At 36.0% G+C, this 16122-nt stretch overlaps 2 protein-coding genes across 2 annotated transcripts in view; one reads left to right on the top strand and one right to left on the bottom strand.

The window, feature by feature from the left end:
- Window positions 1-324: 324 nt before the first annotated feature.
- Window positions 325-14490, bottom strand: vsig8a (V-set and immunoglobulin domain containing 8a). Its single transcript, XM_046860358.1, has 8 exons — window positions 14340-14490; window positions 10376-10455; window positions 8803-8972; window positions 7811-8015; window positions 5276-5428; window positions 4361-4483; window positions 3768-3912; window positions 325-1417 (listed from the first exon to the last, which is right to left on the bottom strand). Exons 1-8 carry the CDS (start codon window positions 14384-14386, stop codon window positions 1243-1245), a joined length of 1098 nt encoding a protein of 365 aa, XP_046716314.1. The 5' UTR covers window positions 14387-14490; the 3' UTR covers window positions 325-1242.
- The window catches only part of si:ch211-127i16.2 (probable flavin-containing monoamine oxidase A), a 52906-nt gene continuing 50963 nt past the window's right edge, over window positions 14180-16122 (top strand). The window contains 1 exon segment of the mRNA XM_046860357.1: window positions 14180-14215. The gene's annotated coding sequence lies outside the window, so the exon portion shown is untranslated.

The raw sequence follows: 16122 nt of genomic DNA on the forward strand, positions 1-16122 counted from the left end.
GCTCCCCCAACCCCCCTTTCCGTGCAGAGAAATGACGCATTGTGCGCATGCGCCGCCTGCTGGCAACACAAGCAATAAACAAAAATAGATAATAATAATAATAATAATAATAATAATAATAATAATAATAATAATGATTGACTTAAACATACATAAGTATACAACAATATAAAATATCATATAGACAATATGCTATATAATATACTATAAATAAATTGTTACAGAGATATGGAGTCTGTGTTGAAATCGTTTTCAGTATAACAACTTTTCATTTTATTAAAAAAATAAATAATAAAAAAATTATGATTACAAAGACAATAATGAAATTTTGTTACACATATACTTTTAATTCTTAAAATACTGCACTTAGAAAAGTGATTTACTGATTCTTAATATGATTCTTATATAGTAAAATTGTCTGTTTTTAGACTTAATTTTTCACAAACCCAAATGAATCCCACATCCACAGGCATATCCTTTACCATTTGTAGAAAAATTATGATATATATATTTTAAAATAATGTCCTAATTATGTGTCACACTTTTGATTATTTATATATTTGTTATATTTATGTTTATGTTAACTTTCACTCATCATATTTAATCTTTCCAAACCGTTGAATAAAATGACTTCATCATTCAGACATTTTGGGAAAATTATACACTTATTATAATTATACAGTAAATTGACTTGTTTTACGATTCTATTCAGAATTTTGTCATTGTATGTTTATTTTCTTGGTATGTCCAAAAAATGATCGTTTTCCTCATCATAAAAACAGCAAAATAAGGAATGACTTGTGAGGGTTTGACAGCAGGTGTGCGTTCTGCTACAAATAAAACTCTTGAATGTGTATTTAATAAAAAGTTGGTGTTTTATTTACAGATTCAGAGCACACAGGTGTGGGGGTGATGTTTAAATTATCTGCTTGTATCTGCAGATACAAAAGACAAAATAAATGATTAGCAGTTAGATTCTGAATAATAGTAATAATAATAATAAGGTCATTAAAGTCCAACATCCATTCACCATAATGCCCTCAATCTTCTTTACAACATTGTAACACAATTTAAATGATACCTTTGCACACAGAGAGAAAAAAAGAAACACATGTATACAAAAATCATCGCATCACCATATAAATGCACACTATAAATAACACACGGTATACAAAGGGAGTGTTTTGTATTTCAGCACTAAATTGTAGTCATTTTCACTTTTATATGAAACTATCGTAGGTGTCAGACGATGTAGCCGTATTTGTCGTCGTATCTGGGCAGCGTGCCGTCGTATCCCATGCTGCTTGTCTCCGTGTGATGGAGGTGGTCTGTTTGGTTTATCTGGTTGTACGCCTGTCTGGAGTGACGACTCGAAACACGACTTGTAGGTCGGCTTTCGGGTGCTGGAACGTCCTCCCTGATAATCGGACGCAACAAGAGCAGATCGATTTTGACTTTTCACAGATCTGATATAGGATTGTTTCTATAGCAACATTTATCATGGATGGAAGGAGTCTCCAGTTTCAGCACTTTGTAACAGTAAGACTCAGCAGTAAAGCTGTAGCTTTTATAACATCATCATGATTGAGAAGTTCACAGGCTGCTAATGAGAGAACATGTGAGTATGAGAATAGCACCTGCTGCACGGCTCCCCATGAACACAGGACGATGTCTTTTGACTCACTGACTTAAGAAGGTCAGTGCTCCCTGTGACTGTGCGTGCATCTCTTCGTACATCGATAACTACATTCTAGATCAAAAGATACTTCTAAGATCATCCACTCTTGGTAATTATGTTCTGGTTAGTTAGGTTTTTCAAAACACACGTGCAGACGTGATTAGTAAATCAGAATTCACACGTTGAATGAAAAGGCTATACAAATATGGATACCAGAAACCAGGAAAGGCAATGCTTTGATTGGCTGGTCAATGCTCCAATAGACAATGAGCGTGCCTTTTTTTGTGTGTGTTATTCTCAAGGTGATGAAGAATCTGAAAATCATATTGAAATGCTAGGTAACACCTTGAAATCTGTAAAAACAGGGAGGGAGGACTGGCAGAATCTTGTTTTCCCAATGCCAGCACCAACACAGGATGAACCAGAACTTGGAAACAAGAAACCAGAAAATATTCTATTCAGTTCAATGCAACTTGAATTGTGTTTCTATCAGTGCTCAGTCCCCCAAAGCAGTTATAAAGAAATAAAGAAAGAAAATTTAACAAAATGGTATTTTTTTTTCTACTTATGTTGTTCCTGACTCAAATTATTAATATAAAGGTATAAAAAATGTATGATGTAAAAGATTCCCCTTAAAAGAAAAACAAGTCCAAGACAAGTCCAAGTTCACTTGACTTGACTTGACTGTTTATCTGTCTATCACACTGTGCTGAAGTTTTGTGTTGATCCTGCGTGATAGGTTGAATTCAGAAAGCTCTAATAATAATAAATAGTAATAAAATCCTGCTAATTAAATGACCCACTAATGGAGAATGGACCCCTGGTGGCACTCAAATGAAGATGAATTCCCTTTTGATTCTGGTTGCTCTCAGGGTTTGAGATCTACGGGAGTTTTCCTGCTTGTTAGGGATACATTTAAAAAGGTAAAGATGACATCCAGATTTCTGTAAATGTAAATCCAGATTCTCTGACCATGTCTATTATTACAATATATAATCAAATAAAATTGAATTATACTGAAATTCTTGTTTCTGAGCTGTATTCATATGTGCGATGTCTCTATATTAAAAGGGAAGGTCGTTCCAGGTAGGAACTTCAGTTCAAGCCAATCATCTGGGTTTGCCCGTATTTGCTTAGAAAATCTCACTCGAAATGTTTATTTATCAGAGCTGCCCACACATTTTCCTACAAAGGAACAAAAATCAGACTTGATTGAGGGCAGTGGCCTGAAAATAAATGGTGCATTGTACTAAATATTTTATTAAAATGAAGGTTGCCATGGTTTCTCTCTGATTCCCTATTTATTAAAAATAAAAATAAATAAATAAAAAAACAGTGCTCTGTAATCTGCTTTAATTAATGCAGGTATATTTTCTAGTTCATTGAACTTATAGTACAATAGAGTTTAATGCAATGCAATTTATTGTACAGTAAAGTTCATTGTAGATATTCAGTTCCCTCTAATAAGAGAAAAGTTGAATTTAAAAGTTTTTTTAAATGCAATTTTTCCGGCCTTTTTTTCCCTCATATTTGGTGTGTCGGACAAATCAAAGGCTTGGTTTGGTAGGTTTACATCAAGGGGCAGGAATGAACTTCCCCCGAGAAGTCTGAACAGCTTCCTGAAACACTGAAACTTGCACTTTTCCAGGTTTGCTTTGTCTTTGTTTACATTTATTTTAAAAAAACAGCAAACCAGTGTTGATTTATTTGTTGATCTCAAAGCAATTTTGTACGTCACTCTGGATGAAGGCGTCTGCTAAATGCCATAAGTGTAAATGGTGGTTTAGTGGTTAAGGCTCTGGGTTACAGATTGGAAGGCTGAGGGGCCCCTGGGGCCCCTGAGTAAGGCCCTTAACCCTCTGTGCTGTTTCATGGCTGACCCTGAGATTGGGATATGCGAAAGCAGAATTTCACTGTGCTGTAATATACATGTGAAGTCAAAAGCCTCTTTCTCTTGTTCTTTTTTGTGATAAATCTGCAGAATGAGGTATTAATGGATCAAGGCGTAAATGAGGAACATCAGCCGTCTTTTTCCCACTAACTACGATTAACAAACAAGTGTTGTGAGACGCCATCACGTTCGTTCTACCTGATCTCATTGGAGAACTCTTTCTCGTATCGCCGCCGCTGCTGTCTGCATCGGAAGAACAGGAGCAACAGGATGATGATGATAATAATGATGAGCAACAGACATCCGCACACGATGCCCACGATCACACCGGCTCTGTTAGGAGCTACACACACACACACACACACACACACACACACACACACACACACACACACCAGTCAGTAGGAATAAAATAACGAATAGGAGTGTGTATGTGTGACAAACCGCTCTCAGATGCTACTTATAGACTTGCTTGGTCATTATGGACCATACATTTTGGGGCGGAGTTTAGTTTGTGATTGAGTAAAAGCGCCACCATTTAGGACCAATCACATCTAAGCTAAGAAGAGGAGACATGATGGAATCCATGGAACTTTAATGATTAAATAAATAATTTATTACCCAAAGTTAGGTAACAATATATTCTGACATTTGGCTCACCAAGAAAATGTTAGCGATAGTGAGATGGTAGGGGATGTTCTAATTAGCAAATGTGTGAGCGTAAAGGTGTGGAGATTTCAGTACTCGGTACTTTTCTAACCTTCGTATGTGGATGTAGCTTTTACACTTACGACTGAAGGCCTGCAGGTTGATTCGACAAAACTCTTTCCCCACAGCGTTAGACGCCTCACATGCGTAGATTCCCATCAAGTCCGTGGAGTGATTAGAGATAAGAAGTTCTCCGAGGAACGGATCTAAGGAACACAGACACAAATCAAAACCCTATTAAAAAAAAAAATCTGCCCGTTTATCAAGCTAATTGTATTTTCTCAACAGGATATAACCAGAAATTATGAAATGGGTTGCCAGGTATTACACAACTCCCTGATGTCCCCCAAAAGAGAAAAGGACGGGTTCTCTTTGGATTCTGGTTGCTCTTATGGTTTCTTAGCCCAGTACCTTTTTTTTTTTATTTTTGAAACAAATATGGGTCTAATGGTTTCATCAATCTGAGGCCTGGGTGCACAAACATTTGCACTGGATGTTTTTTTACACACCTTTTTCGTTATGTTTGCTCACAGCAGCAGGAGAAGCAGAAGCAGGGCTCTGAAGATAAGTAAAGCTAGTAAAGTGTTTTATCTCTCCCATGAGTCCTGCACACTCAGGAGGTTAATTTGGGTTCGTGGTAAAAGTAATTACTTAAAGGTAACTGATTACTTCTTTAATTAAAAAGTGATTTATTTAATTTTGTACAAGTTGTGGGTTGGATTCTTCCTAATTAGAGACTTTGTACAAAAAACGCTTACGATGGGGTAAAAAAAAAAATCCATCATTTTTAAAAGCACGCTTCCTGACCTTCCATTTCTAGGTCATTTTTCACAAACGAGACGCTAATATATACTCCCCCGTCGTTGGGGCGTTTTTTAAAATCACAATGGCACTGTTCCAGTAAAACCATTAAGTCTATTAAAAAAAAAAAAAAAATCAATCCCCACCACACACAACCTGCTCTGAGGTCTGATATGACAATATGACATCACACTCACCCTGTGTAACGGTGGGAGGAATCGGACCTCCGGTTTCTCTCTTCCACAGGTACTGGAGGGGTGTAGAACCTTCATCCGATCTGCAGCGAAGCATCAGAGACGTCCCCACGCCCCCGTCTCCTTCCATCCAACACTTCGGAACTGATGGTCGCTCTGTTGGACAGAGGAGGTTACGTTAGGTCAGATCCCAGAACTGTTGAATAAGATGCTCTGATAGTGATATACTGCCAAAAGTATTGGGACACCTGATGTTTCCAGGCATGTGTGGTTCTGCCCCAAACTTTTAGCACAAATTTGAAGGCACACAATTTTTTTAGTATATCTTTGGATATAGTAGCATGAACTAGGAGACCCAAACCTGTTCCACCATGACAATGCCACTGTGCACAAAGCCAGCACCATGAAGATCTACTTTACATTGTTTGGATTGGAAGATCTCCTGCTATTGAGCTCCAACTCTATTGAACACTTTTTTGGGATGAATATAAACGCTGACTGCACCCCAGGCCTCCTCACCTCACCTACATCACTACCTGACTTTACTAAAACCCTTGTGGCTGAATGAATCTCCACAAGCACATTCCACAACATCTAGTGAAGCATCTTCTCAGAACAGTGGAGTTTATTATTACTGCAAATGGGGACTAAATGTGCAATGGGATATAAAAAAAAAGCACAAACCAATTCAATCCATAAAAGTTATTTTTCCACATACACAGACTTTGATTGTTACATCTTTTATTATGATTTGCGTCACACAATAAACACGTGGATTGGCGCCTGATGACGGTCGATTGTTGATCTTTTGTGTTAATGATAACACACGTTCAGCTTCTCGACGCGGCTACGTGTCTTGACGTTCTTGTTCGGTTTGTGTAAGATTACTGTTGTTTTTCTTCAGAAAAGAAGCGACGTCAAGGTTATAAAGCTCGTTGCCATGGCAGCAGCGAAATGAAGAAAGTTCAGGAAGGGAAACTCATCACTACTTTCTCAACTCATCTCTTCACTCGTTGAACTTTCAAAACCCAGCGGAACGAACGTTATGCTCTCGGCTTCTTCTAATTTCGGATGTAAACTGCTCTCACCACCTACAGCTGATCAAGATGGATTTTCTTTTTTCCAATTCTAAATTGTGCTCTGTTTCTATGGTAACGCCGCATGCTGACCTGCTTTTATTCTGACCTTTACATTATTACTGAAAGAAAAAACCCTAAAATGACTGCAGGAGATATGAACAAGAGATGAATTTAAAACTGTTATTATTATATTATTTTATATTATATTATATTGCATGTAAATAAATTTTATGGCTTTATATAACACTGGAATGTTTTATATATAATTGAATTAAAAAATAAAGACAAAACCATTATTCAGTGTTTATGATAATACTGTTATATAATTAGTTTATATTTTATAAAAAAATATATACTTATAAAATGTGTATAAATGTGTATATTGTAATATATGTAATCATTTGAACATATATTATATATTGTATTATAATGTATTTAAACACATTTTACAGTTATAATACAATTTTCTGTGACTGTTGAAATAATATAAATATCATTTTTTACTGCATTTCAAATCAATTTATTTAATATCACTGCAGCAATGAAATATATTGTATTATTTTTATATTTATACCAAAAACTGCTGTTCTGTGCACCCCTCCCTTTTTTATTTTTTTAACTAGTTTTTCTACATCCAAATACTTTCCAGTATCCACACTTACTATACAGCATTGTTACCAAACAAACAAACAAACAAACAAACAAACAAACAAACAAACAAACAAACAAACACACAGAAAAACAAATAAATAACCACATCCTGCTGTTTTCTCTTATTGTGAATGTGCTCAGAAACAATAAAACGCTTGTTTTTTGCTTTTAATATTAAATCAGAAAAGGAACAAAGGTGTCATAATTCACAATTTTTTTTTAAATCCAAAACTAACAAATTCATCAGAAACGGATCGAGAATCTGGAGCGTATCTTTCTGAAAGATTGGGTGACAATCTCAAAGAGTTGAAGGGAACGTCATGGAAATGAGATTTAAAAAGTGTATAAAAGATCCTGACTATAACGATACACTTGATCCTTTATCACAGCATGATCTTTGTAGTTCCAACTAATGGGTGGGTTTCACAGAAAAGTCTGTGCAACTCGTTCAGCAGCATTTATTTTCTAAAAAACAGAACTTGTCGGAATGCTGTTCAACTTGTTCCAATGCATTTCCATTTAGAAAAAAAGACGAAGGACCTGAGAAATGAAGGCAAAACTAAAGAAATCGCTCATTTCACACATTTTAGGTGTTCAATACAATTGTGTGCCTCCAACTTTCTACTACAGTTTGGGGAAGAACTCAATACTTTTGTCCATAAGTGTATAAGATCACATCACTATAATATGTATGTATATCTGAGTATCACTATATTGTTAAAATATCCCCAAGAATTGTGATGTGATATTTATGGTGCTTGAGGACGCTTTATTATTGAGGTATAACAGATGTTAATCGTTACATTACCCAGAATCTGCAGAGTGACCTTGAGCATGTCCAGTCCCGGAGCTTTCTTCACTTTACACTGGTACGTTCCGGTGTGTGAGGCCGTGAGCTCGGCGATCGAGAGCGAGGCGTCGCCCAGAGAGGGGTCACTCACGGCAAAGTCCACCCCCGTCATTAACTCTGGGTCACCATGGACATATTTCTGTCCACCTGAATACGACAGGAGCTGAGAGACAGAATGCAGGAACATCAGATCATCAGAACCTGATAAATCACACGATGATAAAACATTTGTAATAATAAAACTGACTGAATGGATCAAAATACAGCTTCGTGTGCCTTTATTCATTTATATACGGCTCATTATAGGTAGATTTCTGCAGCTTTTACACACATATAATATTTCAATATTAAAACGACACTGTAGGGTCAGAAATATTGGGACACCTGACTTTTCAAGCCACAGTGTGTTTTTTCCTTAAACTCAAAACCAGAGACAGACAATTGTGTCTTTGGATGCAGGAGCATGACATTTTTCCTTCACTTGAACTAGAAGACCCAAACCTGTTCTAGCATGACAATGCACAAAACCAGGTCCATGAAGATCTGCTTTACATGGATTTGAGCTCCAATCCAAATCCTCCTCACCTCAACCACCTCTAACACCGTTATGGCTGAATGAATCTCCACAAATCTCCACAAAATCTAGTGGAACATCTTTTCAGAAGAGTGGAGCTTATTATAAGAGCAAATAGGCACTAAATGTGGAATGGGATGTTCAAAAAGAAGAACAAACCAATCTCATGGTCATGTTTTGACACACTCATGACAGTATAGTAGATGATCGAAATCCAGTTTTCTTCATTTTTCCTTCATTTTTGTTGCTTTAATAATGAAGCTAATTGATATCCCGCGTCACTGCATCGGAGCTGAATATTCCTAATCTAAAACATATTGGATTGTTAATAATTCCCATGGTGCTCAGTTACTCTGTATCGTCTCTGTGTACTCACCACTTTGTCCTTCTGCGTGGTGTCTGGACTGACCAGTGTCCACTCGATGTCCAGTTCACCGACATCCTCAGGCCCGGGTGTGTACGTACACCCCAGGGTTTTCTGCTCTCCTTGTGCCAGCTGTAAAGTTTGAGGCCCGGAGGAGGTGATCTTCATCGGCAGGGTCACGTCTGAACATCACAGGGTGAAAAAAATGTATTATTATGACTGCTGATATAATAACATCTACCGGTCCATGGAGACGATTTATTCAACAAGAGCTCATTCTTTACTCGTATTATTATATATATCATCAACACTGATGAGGAAACATTACATATAATATAAAGAAAATTAAACCAAGAGATTTTTCAGTAAACAGAAAGCGCTCATGTACACTTTCTTATTATTTACTGTATACAATTACATCTTCATTTCCTGAACTAGATGTTTGTTTTGTTTTAAATTAGTTTCCCGGTAGGCTTAAGACTGCTTTTAGCCGTCAACAGATTTGAGACTAATAAACTGATCTGCTGCTGCATTACAGGGCGGTGCAAAGTATCCTGTGATCCACCTTCTTCTGCACACACAAGCTCACAAAATGTTCAATAATTCAAAGTCATTGAAAATAAGTGCACACTGTTTACGCCTCTGATCTGATTCAATCTGCGCAGAAACTTTTTGGTGTTTTACGTATCTTTTACTTTTGCTATATAATGCTATTATTCCGTTTACTTTTATTTTATTTTTATTCTATAAAATTTTTTATTCATTTTCTATTTCAAGTCTATTTTTGTTTTATTTTATCTATTTTATTCTACTTCCAGGTTTATTTATATTTATTTATTTATCTATATTTTATTTTAGTTGTGTTTGTAATTCCATTTTTAATTTATTATGTTATCCATCGTTTTTAGCTTTTTATTTTTATTTATTTATTTTTTTGCATTTTAATTTTATTTTAAGGTCACAGACAGTCAGTAAAAACATTTCATGTTGCTGTGATTGACAGGTTAAAGAAAGTAAGCCCCTCCCCCTCCCCAAAAAAATTATATTTTATATTTTTCAATAGTACAAAATAATTATTTAAATAAGTCTTTGAATTGTGAGGTCTTTTGTGTGTTTTTTTAAATGTTAAATTTATTGTTGATTGTTGAGAAATCAGAAAATGTTTGTTTATTTTCAGATTCAGTTTCAAAGACATTTAATTATTTATTTTTTTTACGTGTAAATTAATAATAAATATTCAAAACTTTAGTTTTAAGAAGGAAGAAGAGCAGTTAATAAAATAATAAAAAATACACTAATACGGAGATTAAAATTAAGTAATTGAGGAACACATTGGGCTTTTTCATAGCATATAAGTTGTGACTAATCCTGATAACAATAACAAGGATCAAATATTCCCAAAAATTCCAAAAAGGATTCCAAAAATTGTAAAGAATTATGAAGACCCAAAACATTTTAATCTTTAAATCATTTCTGTTTCAGAGTTTCCAGTATTTTCTGCCTTAATCCTGTAAACAAAATCTCCCATTTCACTTCCTCCATTTTAGAAACAACACAAACATGAAAAGGAGAAGAGAGAACGCACCTGCGATGAAAAGTACACTTCCTGCACACAGTAGGACGAGAACAGACGGCGAGGCTGGAACACACCTCATCTTCAGATTTCTGTTTGGATAAAAACAAGAAAAAAATAAGACAGTGTGGTTTTGTTTGTAGCGAGAGATTAGATTAGATTTGAACATGTAACATCAGACAGGTTTCATGTTCATAGTATAAATTCTTATTGGTCAGAAAGTGGGTGTGTGGGTGTGTGTGTTTGTGTGTGTGTGTGTGTTTGTGTGTGTTTGGCCAAACTACTGTCTACCTGCTGTTGATACTTTACCATTTTGAAAGCCATAAATACAACGATAGAAATACACACAGTATGGGCAAAAGTTTGTGGACACCTGTTTGTGCTTTCTTTTGCGCATTTTGTCCTCATTTGATGTTATAATAAGTTCCACTGTTCTGGGAAGATGCTCCACTAGATTTTGTGGAGATTTGTGAAGATATTTTATATACAGTACAGACCAAAAGTTTGGACACACCTTCTCATTCAAAGAGTTTTCATTATTTTCATGACTATGAAAATTGTAGAGTCACACTGAAGGCATCAAGGGCTATTTGACCAAGAAGGAGAGTGATGGGGTGCTGCACCAGATGACCTGGCCTCCACAGTCACTGGACCTGAACCCAATCGAGATGGTTTAGGGGTGAGCTGGACCGCAGAGTGAAGGCAAAAGGGCCAACAAGTGCCAAGCATCTCTCGGGGAACTCCTTCAAGACTGTTGGAAGACCATTTCAGGTGACTACCTCTTGAAGCTCATCAAGAGAATGCCAAGAGTGTGCAAAGCAGTAATCAAAGCAAAAGGTGGCTACTTTGAAGAACCTACAATATGACATTTTTCAGTTGTTTCACACTTTTTTGTTATGTATATAATTCCATATATAATTCCACATGTGTTCATTCATAGTTTTGATGCCTTCAGTGTGAATCTTCAATTTTCATAGTCATGAAAATAAAGAAAACTCTTTGAATGAGAAGGTGTGTCCAAACATTTGGTCTGTACTGTATATATAATTAATAAATATTAATGTATTTTTCAATTACGTATAAAATCAAACAGAAATCCTCACTGCTTCACTCGACACCATTAGGATCCATGATTTGTTTTGTATTTGTTATTGTTTATATTCAGTTCATTCACATACTGTAGCTAAAAACTTTCCTGGCACAATTGCAGTGTGAAACCTTTTGGAGGTGGAGCCTCGAGGCTGAGAGAGAAAAAATTTGTTGCAAAACAAGATTCATTTTAATTACATGAAGTTGGTGTGACAGCAGCTGCAGCAGTGATAATATGATTAGTGATACTGAAACTAAAACCTCAGCCAATACTGATATTCATCTGATAATTATTTAAAAATGTTTACACCATTAAATAATTCTGAAGAAACTCACCAAAGCAGCAATTTTATCAAATGATATACACTATATTGCCAAAAGTATTGGGTCACCTGGTCATAAGTTTGGTATGTGATTTTTAAGCATCGCAATCAACATTTAGTCCCAATCTACTCTTCTAATTCCCTCCATTCTTCTGGGAAGATGTTCCACCAGATTTTGGAGTGTGCTTATGGATATTTGTCTTCTTAAACCACAAGTGTATTACGAAAGGCAGGTACTGATGTAGGTGAGGAGACCTGGGTTGCGGTCAGTATTCACATTCATCCCAAAGGTGTTCAGTAGGGATGAGATCAGAGCTTTATAGCAGGCCACTCAAGATCTTCCTCTCCAAAGCATGGAAACCAGATCTTTAAGGAGCTCACTTTGTGCACAGGAGCATCGCCATGCCTGGAACAGGTTTGGGGTTCAAGTGAATGCTAAATTTTATTATAGCGCATCTAAAGATGTCCTGTACGATTGAAAGTCTTCAGCTTTGTGGTAACAGTTTGGAAAAGATTCACATATAACAGGAAAGGTCAGGTGAGCCAATACTTTTGGCAATATGGTGTAGCTCAAAACACGACTCATACAAAACCACAACATTTAAATATAGTTCTTATATTGTATAATTGATTTTTATTTATACAAACACCGAGGCTTTTATGGTGTTTGCGAGACACGTGCATGTTCCTCTTTTTTCTATGCGACAAACTCGGCAATGCCACAGTATGAAGATTTCCTTTGGTCCAACAAATCTTAACATTTTTTGATGTTCCATTTTATTTCCATTAATAAATTTAATATGAAGAACAGCTTTACACACTCAGCATCTGGACACTTTGTTCCTCCAAACGTTCAGCTGATATATTTTGCTGTGCCTCCTGTAAAACTCTCCAAAGATGTTCTTCACTAGTGTGAGATGTTCTTCTTCATTTCAGAGCAGTTCAGTAGGATTTAGGTGCAATGACTGGGCAGGTGATTCCATGATAGATATCACTCCAGACGTCTGCTCTCTAAATAACACATACAGAACCTCAGGCTCATCGTCTTGTTGTATGGTGAAGTCGCTTCCAACGAGCCGCAGTCCAGACGGAACTGCATGGTGCTGAAGTTTGAAATGGAAGCCATGTTGGATCAGGATTCCTTTCACTTTCCGGGACCTTCTTTGCTCCAAAACAACCCCAAACCATTAAACTTCCACCTCCAAGTGTGAGTGTGGGGGTGAGGGAGTCTGATCACATCTTCTCTCCTGTTCTCCATCTTACACAAGTTCTTCTGTTAAAGACACAAATGTCTCATTTGGACTCCACAGAACTTTCTTCTATTTATTCACTGTCCATTTAATTAATCCTTTTACTGAATTCATAGCATAAAAACAAAAGGAACATGCACTCAAAAACTAAAAACCTCTAGGTGTTTCCACACTTTTCCCAGCCACTGGATATACAGAATAAAATTAATTCCCATTTTTTATATGGAAACATTTCTTAATTCAAAACCCAAAACCAATTTGATATGTGAAAGCATTGGGTCAAATTCATCTTTCTTTTCCTTTCCTGATATACGATCTGACATTTCTTTTCCTTTTGTCTGTATCGATCCAGTGTATCGGATCAGTGCACATCTCGACGGCTATGCATCTTCATTTATTATAAAGCAACACTCTTTATTTTCACTACAACGGCGGCTATCAACGCCCTCAATCACAATCTTCTCTATATTGAAATAATAAACAAAAGAATAAAAATTTTATAAATTCCTCGGTCGTGGTTGCAAAGCGCTGACACTGGAGACTCCTTCCTTGAATGTTAAATAAACTCTGGATAGAAAACTTCATCGTACAAATCCTTTTTACCCAGAAACCATCAAGTAACAGTGTAAACCTGGGATTTGTTGCTGCACCAAAGTTCGAGCTGCTGTTCCCAAAAGATAATCAACATCTTATGAATAAGGATTCACTCAACACCTAATACACATCCTGAACTCCAGTGTGTGTGTGTGTGTGTGTGTGTGTGTGTGTGTGTGTGTGTGTAACTGTGATGTCTCTGAAAGACTTGAACTCAGAAAGGGAGACGCACCTACATGCAAACAGCGGCCATCAGCTTGTCTGACAAGAGTCCCATCTGCAATATCAACATGCAAATATAGCAACCTCAACTGACTGCGAGAAGAAACCAGCAAGCTGTTTTTCATCTCCTCAGCAGCCCCAGCAGCTCCACTCTGAGCCTGTTTTTTTTCCTTTAGGTGTAAAAAATGTCGACTTTCAGGCTGTGCTGCTCTCCAGGATTGTTACATATGAAATAATAAGGTGTGTTTTATTTTTCTCTTTGAGATCAAGTTGCAGCCACCTCGAGGATGCGTGTAAACCCTGACCACATCACACGTGGAAGAAGGGAAGGAAAAGAAAACAATCTCCATGCAGGTTTTCCTTCTCCAGATCAGGTGTGCATGAATGATTTATAAAGTCTGAGATGAGTGAGAACATGAGCTGAGGGTCTAAACATCTCCGCTGGAGCTTGACTAGATCTTTACAATTATAGTAGCAATAATAATAAGAGGCTCATACCTGTGAATATCTTGCTGTGATGATCCGGTCCTCACAAACACATTCATAAACACACACACACACACACACACACACACACACACACACACACACACACACACACACACACACACAATAGTAGCTCGACGTTCAGGCTCTGGTTTACAAATGCTGCTGATGCCATGGTGATAAGGTCTACTGGGAAAGCGGCTCAGGTGACTGTGAGCGTTTATACTCCTCCCTGCTTGACAAAAGACGAATGGAGAACAGGCTAGGGCTTTATCAAAAAGGAAAGAAAAGAAAAGAAAAAAGAAAAGTATAGAAAAGAAAGAATTTACATTAAGGACATGGGCAGAAGAATGTAGACACAACAGCAGTTAATTTGTGTGTATGAATTTATTACTCAAGTACCTGACATTATTTATGATATTGTGTATGTTATGTATGAGAGTATGCAAATGTATATGCAAATTAACCCACAAGTCATTTGCATAAAAGTGGGTGTAGTAATACAAAGCTAGCTGTTTGCTTCCAGATTGGCACATTTAAATGCTCTGTACTAACACATAAACACACACACACACACACACACACACACACACACATGTACAACTTATACTCACACTATATACACTAAAAAAGTGTCGCAAATGAGTTATAAACTCGAAATTGAATTGACTTTTCTCGCAATTCTGAAATTTTGAATGCTAGTTTATGTCATCAATTTTGAGAAATTGTGAGATAAAAAGCAATAACCATTTTTTAATTTAGAGGTGAAAACGGGCTATTGTTACAATAGTGAAGTAAAATACTGATACCAAAAAAATCTACTTAAATAAAGTAACAGAGTATTTGTACTTCGTTACTTCCCTCCTCTGAACCAGACACAACAACTAACACTGATTGCCATGACAACGTAATTAAATCTGATACCGAGATTAATTAATCTTCTTGAGCTTTACCACAAATAAAATAAACACATGACATGTTTCTACAGAGTTTTCCTTCCGTGATTAATGATGTTTCGTCTCTTAGACATAAAACTATTTATAAAAAAAAGCCACTGATGACATCATAATGAGTTTAATGAAAAATCATTCAGAAATTAACAAAACATTTCAGACTTCAGTGTCTGCTGTTTACTGATGCTTTTTTTCATTCACTGTTCGTTATTGTGCTCGGTTAATCACACACAGATAAAACACTGCTGTAATTAATGAAGCACAAGATTTACACAATAGCAGGATGAGAAAAAATCAACTCGGACTCACGTACCAGTATTCTTACTTTGATTATTATTACACTCTTGTAGCTTCAGTGCTGTTGTGTTTTTTTTATTGCTGTGCTCCTGATGACTTTTATTTATTCAACACTTTGCTGAATGATTGTATTTTCATCGTAAATATATAAATTTTTTAAATAGTTTTTAATATTAGCAGTGTGTTAATTTTTATGAAATTTGATTGGTTTTATACGGGTTTCCACAAACAGTTGACACTGATATGAATAGTAAAGTTAAAAATCTAGAAAATAATAATTTAAAATATGTGATTAATACATTAGGGCATTATAATAAAAAAGAAACGACAGAGACAAAAATTTATATATATATATATATATATATATATATATATATATATATATATATATATATATATATATATATAATCTCCTTATTTTACGTATATATGTCAGAATTTGCTCACTCATTTTCTTTTCTTTATTCCAATAAAGTAAACTTAACTGCCATACATTATACAGGGGTCAGTGAACTACTGAGCAATTTCAGACTTCGCATTAGAAA

This window comes from Silurus meridionalis, chromosome 11, assembly GCF_014805685.1.
Source record: "Silurus meridionalis isolate SWU-2019-XX chromosome 11, ASM1480568v1, whole genome shotgun sequence".
Taxonomy (NCBI): Eukaryota; Metazoa; Chordata; class Actinopteri; order Siluriformes; family Siluridae; genus Silurus; species Silurus meridionalis.

Coding starts and splice junctions, on each gene's coding strand:
- vsig8a (XM_046860358.1), bottom strand. CDS start 14,386: ATGAATGTGTTTGTGAGGACCGGATCATCACAGCAAGATATTCACAG. Junction 8,973..10,375: donor AAGTGTACTTTTCATCGCAG/GTGCGTTCTCTC, acceptor TGTGATGTTCAG/ACGTGACCCTGCCGATGAAG. Junction 1,418..3,767: donor GAGTTCTCCAATGAGATCAG/GTAGAACGAACG, acceptor TCCGATTATCAG/GGAGGACGTTCCAGCACCCG.